The 9195-nt window shown below is 43.9% G+C and overlaps 1 protein-coding gene across 4 annotated transcripts in view; it reads right to left on the bottom strand.

Annotated features, from left to right (window-relative positions):
• arid1b (AT-rich interactive domain 1B) overlaps positions 1-6607 on the bottom strand; it is a 462315-nt gene extending 455708 nt beyond the window's left edge. For 3 of the 4 annotated variants that reach the window (XM_078404704.1, XM_078404702.1, XM_078404701.1), the window contains exon 1: positions 4978-6599. In XM_078404704.1, the coding sequence (XP_078260830.1) occupies positions 4978-6570 (1593 nt within the window). In that variant the 5' untranslated portion in view covers positions 6571-6599. Of the gene's footprint in view, positions 1-4977 lie in introns of all 4 variants that reach the window. The other variant, XM_078404705.1, reaches the window with a different exon arrangement.
• Positions 6608-9195: the final 2588 nt, after the last annotated feature.

The following is a 9195-nucleotide window of genomic DNA, read 5'->3' on the forward strand; positions in this document are numbered from 1 at the left end:
ATCAGCACAGGGCAGTGACAGTGCCCAAAATTTATTGTCTCATGACAAGCTGGGATGTAATCTTTTGATTGCTTCCAAATGCTTAAAGTTTAGCAGATAATGATCATTTGAAAGCTAACCATTTTCCTTGCTAAACTAAAAGGCCATTTTCTCTCTGATCACCATCACAGACAGCTCATTAAGCAATAGAAAGAACAAGGACAGATTGATCCGATAGAGCTGCTCTTATGATAAAGTAATCTAGTTTCTACATTCTCCATTCTTCAGTGAGACCCCTGGGTGTGAAGTTCAATCTTGAAACACTGAGGACTTGCAACCATAATGTCACTTTAGTAGATTTGACCACACCATCTGCAAAAGCCTAAAATTTCTTCAAGAGTGTCTTAAAGCTCCACATCGCCAATGGAAATTTCACAAAATAGTTTTCTCTTTATTTCAGGTGTCAATGATCACAAACATAAACAATTCTTAAATCTTAAAACTGCTCTCAATCTTCCTTCTCGTTAGTTTACCTCGAGCCCTATCACTCCCTTGTATTGTCCCTTCTGATCCCGAATGAGGTCGCAGATGCCTCAGCCTCATCCTCTTCCAGCTCACTGATTTCACAGTTCAACATAAGAAATCACCGCAGAGTGGTGAAAGAACACAGCGAGTCAGGCAGCATTTACGGAGAGTCGGGACTCTTCTTCAGACTGATTGTAGAGGGGGCGTAGGGGTGGCACAATGCCTGGCGAGTGATAGGTGGACCGGGGACTTGAATGGCAGATGAGTGGAGTAAGTGACAAAGCTTAGAGGGGAAAAAGGAGACAAAAGCGTATCAGATAGAGGGAAGAGGAGTAAAATACAAAGCCAGAGCAAGGGATGTAGGTGAAAGGGGACAGGTGGGAGAAGTCAGAGTGCTCGGGGGGAGTGGGGTGCACACGGGAAAGTGAAAGGGGGATAAATTAAAATTCAAGAATTCATTATTCATACTGTTGGATTGTATGCTACCCACGTTGGGTATGAAGAATTTTAGAAGATTCCACCAGCTGCAGTTTCTTGTGTCTCAATAAGAGCTCTACTTCTACCACCTTCAGCTTTTTGATCTTTCTCGGTAGCTTAAAACACATTTAATCATGAATCGCCCTGAAACATTGACTGTTTCTTACTCCATAGTTGCCATCTGACCTATTGAATATTTCCTGCTCTTATAAAATGTGTGAAAAACACAGACGTTTTGCTCGCACCTAGTTACAGGTAGTATAAGAAAATAACTGCAGATGCTGGAACAAATCGAAGGTATTTATTCACAAAATGCTGGAGTAACTCAGCAGGCCAGGCAGCATCTCAGGAGAGAAGGAATGGGTGACGTCAGCCACAATGGCTCAGCCTGTTGGAATTCCGATCCATCATAGAATTATGTACCACAATTGATGCTTCACGTGCCCCAAAATCCCCACCCCACACACACACACAATCTTAATTATACCTCCATGGGCATAAAGACTAGAATCTGAACAGCCTAACCAAAAGGTCCGTCATCCTACGCCTTTCTCACACACCTCCTAGTGGCCAACTATGGAAGAAGACTACAAAGATTTCCAGTTTTCCCCAAATGTGTTTCAGGATATAAAAACTGATAGAATACAAAGAAGAAATTAGAAAGGCCTTCAAAAATGTTTGTGTGGTGTCACAAGAGACAGCAGAATATGACAAGACTTGGATCTAATTGTTATATTCCAGAAACTAAATTCAATATCTTATCCAATTCAGGTGAGAAATTTACACTTGATATCAATTTCCCAGATAATATACCTAGTATTATTATAGATATAGTTATTACTCATGAGGCAAGCCAATATTGTTAAAATATTCCTCCTTAAACGCACACCAAAATTTAATGTTATTTCAGATACCAGTTATGAAGCAATTTCTTTAAATACTTTGAAATGTCTGTTTCAATTGGTATTGTGATAATGACACATTTTTTGTCTTAAATTAGAGCCCCTGAACTAGGGACATGTTATTCCAGTTGTCTCTGAACAAACTGAAAAGCAACAAACTTGCAACCTTTGTTATGTAACTGATTAGAAATGACCCAACTCCCAACATATCCTGTAAATAGATTCTCCCTTGCTACCTAGTTCACTGGACAAAAAAAAAAATCAGTTAAGGTGCTGTACTTTTAAATGTTCTCTTAAGTGAATCACAGCAGAAAGCACGATTTAGCATCACCGATTTGATTTGTGAAAAAGTCCCTCCCCCATGCAAAAAACAAAAAATCAGAATTACATTTTACCACATGTATATTTGGAGAAAAATGTTTCAAGTTTTAAAACTCATCTTTCACATACATGTGCAATGGCAGGTACATCACTCCACTACAAGAATTCTGTCAACCACAAAACTACTTGATTGACAGCTTGATGTTGAACACTGGAAAAAAACACTTTTGGAGAACAATTTTGAACTTAAAAATATTTTAAAATCCATTTGTCTCCTTTCTATTAAGGGCCCATGTTGGGAATGGTACTACAGGCAATAGAATTCTTTAATACCTGCCTCAAACATTATACTTTAAAAAACTAAAATCCATCAATGTTTGCAAATCTATCGATTATTGAGGAAGTTATCACAAACTACTGAATGCTCAATGATTTTCAGCTTCTTTTCATTGTAGATTGAACTCACATATGTTACAAACTATTCTAAACAATATGCAGCAGGAATTAATTTTAACACTCATGTCTGTTTGGGTTCAATCAGCACAATTGAGAAAACAGGTAGTTAGAAAATATCGAAGAAAATACGAAACAAATGAAAACTAATTGCACACGACACTGCTGTGATAGATTTGGAATAAAAAACTAAATTTATAATCATACCTGCAATAGATAAATGTCTACATGCAACACACAATATTTATACCATAATATTTGGATGGAACTGGTACAAAATGTCTGTATTGGTATTAAATAAATAAATCCATGTATATTTTCACATTGTTAAACTGTTCTAATTTACTTAAATCTAGGTAAAATAAGCCTAATAACCACTGATATCCTTTGATTATGAAGAACAGGTTTTGAAACATACGGAACAATCTATGGCTGTTACATAAAATTACTAATGTTTATAATTAACACTTGATTTTACTAAATTTGCACAAGCTGTTGTTTATTGCGGGAAGTTATAAATATTTTTTCAACAGCTTTATTTTTAAACAAATTATTTTTTGGTCTGGTAATTACAATTTCTGATCACAGCTAGTTAAATTTAAGAATAAGGTTTACTGCTATAATTGAAAATAGTACCATTCCTTTAAAAATATATATCAAAAATGCAGGTGTTTTTTTTAAATTTTAATCGTGTCTTCAAATATCCAAGTGGTGTGTGGATAGTAATTTTATGTAACATCCATAGATTGTTCCGTATGTTTCAAAACCTGTTCTTCATAGGATATCAGTGGTTATTAGGCTTATTTGACCTAGATTCAAGTAAATTAGAACAGTTTAACAATGTGAAAATATACATGGATTTATTTATTTAATGTGTGGATCGCTGGTGAATTTGCAATGGGGAGAGGGGAAGGTGCTGGATGTGGATTAGTGGTTGTAACACTGAACAACTTGTATTTACATCAGCACTGATAAATGCCCAGTGGTGAGCGTGAGAGCCAATCAGATTAGATGTCAACTCGGAGGCAGCTGTCTGGAGACTCGATTCCAGGCCTTTTACCTCCACAATTCAAATTGCAAACCTTGCAAAATAAGTTGTGAAGAGACTCGAGTGCGAAAACTGAATGAAGCTGCCAGTTTTCACACATCGCGAACCAGAATCAGTCTGGAGGGCAGAAAATACCGCACACAGTCAGACACACACAGGGAAAAGGGTGGGGTCAGCAACACACACACACACACACAAAAAGACAGCTGTTTGAAATAATAAGAGAAAAATTAAATGGTTTAATTTAAGTAGATGCAAGGACGGGGGATGCACTCCGCCAGCTCACGATTAACATCGGATGAGGTTGCATTAAAAAACGTGGGGCAGGGTGGTTATAACTACCCGGTGAAGAGCGAGGGGCCCTCCTTGTCCCTCACGAGCAGCTCGTCCCATGTCCCTAACTAGCAGCTCTTCCCATGTCCCTAACTAGCAGCTCTTCCCATGTCCCTAACTAGCAGCTCTTCCCATGTCCCTCACTAGCAGCTCTTCCCATGTCCCTCACTAGCAGCTCTTCCCATGTCCCTCACTAGCAGCTCTTCCCACGTCCCTCACTAGCAGCTCTATCCACGTCCCTCACTAGCAGCTCTATCCATGTCCCTCACTAGCAGCTCTTCCCATGTCCCTAACTAGCAGCTCTATCCATGTCCCTCACTAGCAGCTCTATCCATGTCCCTCACTAGCAGCTCTATCCATGTCCCTCACTAGCAGCTCTTCCCATGTCCCTAACTAGCAGCTCTTCCCATGTCCCTCACTAGCAGCTCTTCCCATGTCCCTCACTAGCAGCTCTTCCCATGTCCCTCACTAGCAGCTCTTCCCATGTCCCTCACTAGCAGCTCTTCCCATGTCCCTCACTAGCAGCTCTTCCCATGTCCCTCACTAGCAGCTCTTCCCATGTCCCTCACTAGCAGCTCTATCCATGTCCCTCACTAGCAGCTCTATCCATGTCCCTCACTAGCAGCTCTTCCCATGTCCCTCACTAGCAGCTCTATCCATGTCCCTCACTAGCAGCTCTATCCATGTCCCTCACTAGCAGCTCTATCCATGTCCCTCACTAGCAGCTCTATCCATGTCCCTCACTAGCAGCTCTATCCATGTCCCTCACTAGCAGCTCTTCCCATGTCCCTCACTAGCAGCTCTTCCCACGTCCCTCACTAGCAGCTCTACCCATGTCCCTCACTAGCAGCTCTACCCATGTATGTCCTCTATCAACACCCGACATTCATTCACACACACACACACACACACCAAGTAAGGCAAGAAGGCCGAGTTTACCTGCGCCCTGCCCAGAGCCTGAGCTGTGCTACCGGGGCTCATAGCCGGATGGCTGCGGGCTTGTCCAGTTGACGTTCCTCCTCCACCACCACCACCACCTCCTCCTCCAACACCACCTCCACCCCAGGCTTGGCCGCTGCCTACTCCGTACTGGGAGCCCATGTCGCCCGCTTTGAGAGAGGCCTGCGAGGCGCCGGGGTTGCTGTAGTCCGAGAAGCCGTATCCCCTGACGGGGCTGGGGGAGGTGAGGAGCTGGTTGAGGGTCGGCGTTGCCCCGGAGTGTTGGCTCTGGCCCGAGTAGCGCTGGAAGGCCCCGGCCAAGGGTTGCTGTGGCTGCTGCTGCTGCTGCTGCTGCTGCTGGTGCTGTTGCTGGTGCTGTTGCTGCGGCTTGCCCGAGTGATGGTGGTGGTGGTGATGCCCGCTGCCGCTGCCGCCGCCGCCGCCGCCGCCGCCCATACTGTTGGCCCTGGGCGAGCTGATCATGCCGTAGCCGGGGCTGCCGTAGGGCGGCCGGTAGCCCGAGTAGTGGTTGTAGTTGTTGGAGTAGCCGTCGTGCGAGTTGTGCAGCGGGCTGGCGCTCAGCTCCAGGTTAGTGGCGGGGACAGGGTGAACGCCGAGCCCGGGGCTTTGTTGTCCGCCATGTTGATCGAAGTAAGGGCCGGGCCCGGGGCCTGGGCCTGCTCCTCCCGCTCCTCCTCCTCCTCCTCCCGCCGCTCGGTAGTAAGTGTAGTCGGCGACGCCCGTCTGGCTGCTGGGTCCCGGTCCCGCCGCCGCCGCCGCCGCCGCCGCCTCGTACCTCTGGTCGCCCATTTTGAGCAGCTCGTCGTCGGCCTTGCTGTCGGCGGCTAACAGGCTGCTGCTGTTGTCTTTGCCGCCTCCATGTTGAGTGTCCGCGCCGCCGCCGTCTCCTCCTCCACCACCTTGGTGATGATGGGGGGCGAGCAGCAAGTCGGCGCCGCTCGCCTTCACTCTGTGATTGGGGATTATCCCCGCCTCGCTGGCGGCCGAGGAGGAGGAGGAGGAGGAGGAGGCGGAGGAGGAGGAGGAAGGCGAGGCCGAGGCGGGCTCTTTGTGCGCCGGCTCGGGGTTCGCGTTGTTGGGGTTGGGGTTGGGGTTGGGGTTGGACCCCGAGCCCCCAGCTGCGCCACCACTACCACCACCACCACCACCACCGCCACCGTTGTTGTTGTTGTTGTTGGTGGTGGTGGTGGTGGTGCTCGCCGGGCCCGCTGAGGAGTTGGCCATGTTGAGCTCGCCGTGCTGTTGCTGTTGCTGCTGCTGCTGCTGCTGCTGCTGGAGGTGGTGTTGGTGATGGTGGTGTTGGTGATGGTGGTGTTGATGGTGGTGGTGGTGACGGGGATGGTGGTGATGATGATCAACGCTGTTGAGGTTGAAGCCGCCGCCGCCGCCGCTGCAATCTCCCCCAGCAGCCGGAGTGGGAGTGGGAGCCGCCGGCTTGCTGTTGCTGTTGATGGTGGTGATGGTGGTGATGGTGGTGTCGTGGTCGTGGCTGCCAGGGCTGCTGCTGTTGCTGCCGCCGCCGCCACCGTTACTGTTGGCCGGAGCTGCTGCTACTTGAGCGGCCATGATCATCTCTGTGTGTGTGTGTGTGAGAGTGAGAGAGAGAGAGAGAGGATTAGGAGGGAGGGAGGGAGAGAGAGACACACACACGTCTGCTTCTTTTCCTTTTACACCCGATCATTAAATATTATTAAAAAGGGGGGGGAAGGAGAGAAACCTCCTCCAGATTGAAAGCAAGAGGAGGGGAGGAGAGGGAGGGGAGGGGAGTAGAAGAGGGGAAGGCTCAAGCTCTCTTTTGTTGCATGTAGGGTGATTATTATAATATATTACATTCTGTTTTCCTCTTCCTCTTTTTTTAGTTAGACAGATAGCAAACTTTCTCCGAATTCTGTTTTAAAAATCAAACTTTCCTTCCCTCTCTAACCCGGATATGGGTAAATACATGTCTAGCTGAGCCTCTCTGGCCCAGCATGGCATGAGGACTCCCAACAACTATTATCCATTCGTCTTATTATTGCACATCAACTCAGAAAACACGGGCTGGAGCGTACTTCCCTCATTCACCATGCAACGTGCACTTTAAACTTATTAACCTTTAAAAACATCACCCCCAGCTTTCATTAACTCACAGAATGCTGATTCCTATTTCAACTAAATCATGTTAATTAATTAACACTTAATTCCTAAATCAACTAAATCATTCCTATTTCAACCAAAACATTAAAATTCTACTGTTAAATTAGTACAGACCGTGTACTTATAATTATCAATCAGATAATTATATAATTATCAATCAGAACTCATTGGATTTTTCATATTTTTGAAAAATATTTGTTCCATTGTCTGGAATAACCATATCAATTATTTTTCGTTCGTTTTTGTTTCTAATTCCTCCCATTATATATATATATATATTTATTTATTTTCAATTTATTTGTTTGTGAAAAATATTTTTCAACACTGAATGCAAAAGCTTCGGCCAACAATCAAGTCAAACGTGCATGATTATTAACCATAACAACTTTAAAACTTGGTTTCCAAATTCGAAAACATCCGTTTAATGATTAACGTACATTATTCAATAGTAAAATTGAATTATCTGCTTACCCCTTATCAGTTTTTAAATGTCAGATACATTTCTACTCATTCCAATACTTGTTGCACGCGTTGTTATTAAATGCTGTTTAGAGACACTAGATTTTGTGTGTGTTTCTTTCGTTAATTTTGTCTCTCACTTTCCTTTTACATTGCGTGTGCCAGAATGCTCCACTCCAGTTCTTTGCTCCCTCCCTGCCCCGGGTTCAATCTATTTCTCTCTCGCCTCAGAGGTAGACATAATCACAGGATCACTGGATCCTTACGCTATTAACTTTTACACATCAGCCAGCGTCCAAATCAAAACTCTGCAAGCAAAAAAATATTCACCTTAAAACCACCCATCCCAGACTGATGTGGCAACTCGGGCCTGAGAAAGAGGATTAGGAAAAATCCTGCAAAAAGAGCAGGGACTATTTTCTCTAATGTGTCCTTTCCTTCAGTGTAATGAACAACATTCCTAGGTTGAAGCATTCTCTGCTCTGCTCAGTGCCTATTTGCTGTTCCTCTGCACTCCCTCTGGAGGTCTTTTTACATTGAGAACAATTTTTTTTAAATCGTTCTTTTTAATCCAAAAATGTTTAACGCTGTTTATTTCCAATTAGTTGGCGCTGACACTGTAGGCAATTTCAGAAGTTTTCAGCCAGATCCTAGTAGTCATTTTCATTTACCTAATGGAAGGGAGTTGCTTGCAATTGCTTCACACGCATCAATAGTTGTCAGTAAAAATCAAACTGACGTCAGCCTTGGGTAAAAGATACGTCCCTTTTGTTCTCCTTTTGCTCAATTTGCAATCAAATAATTTCGACGTTTGCAAAATAAGCCCCCATTGGAAATAAACTGGAAGTTTATAATGGTGATTCAGCTACGTTTTGTGTAAAAATAAAGTGGTTGGAGAAGTCTTTTTGATCTTTATGTCTCCCAGCGTCAGTTCGGTTCAGTTGTGCCTGGAAGGTTAGTTGCAAATCCTGGTTGATCTGATGTTCGATCAAAAGAGGCAAGGGGGGCAAAGGAAAGACATTTCATTGCTAATCAATGTGCCCAGAACACTTTAATATACAACATTTTAAAATAAGACGATAGGCCATGCAATTTTCAAACGCAATTTAAACAGAAGTGAATAAATAACTAGACGAGCAGATTTTTTTTCGGAGGGAGGAAACTAATTTCTTCAAACATCCACATTATGGTTTGTTGTGCACTTCATGTTGTAGCGCGGAAGCAAAACTGATTGCTATGGCACTATGTTCCTTTAAAGAGATCTTCAACAAATGTATTTTTCTTAAATAGCATGTTTTTTAAAAACGGCAATTTCAATGCAATTTGAAGCTACAACCATTTTTAATCATACATTATTTACAATCGTAACCTGGCATCAACGTCTCCAGCCCCTCTCTGATAGACATTTAAAGAGATAGTTTGAGAAAACGTCTGTACTTAAAGGAAGTCTGTTTATGAAGGTAACTTGGAAGTTGAATTGTTATTAAATTATTTAAAACAGTACAAAAATGCCTTTTGTTCAGCATATGCTAAAATGAAGTGGAACGAGGCACCCTGCGTGTCATGTGCTACATACAATTTGTTGACTTTCCAAATACTCAA

Source organism: Rhinoraja longicauda, chromosome 9, assembly GCF_053455715.1.
Source record: "Rhinoraja longicauda isolate Sanriku21f chromosome 9, sRhiLon1.1, whole genome shotgun sequence".
Taxonomy (NCBI): Eukaryota; Metazoa; Chordata; class Chondrichthyes; order Rajiformes; family Arhynchobatidae; genus Rhinoraja; species Rhinoraja longicauda.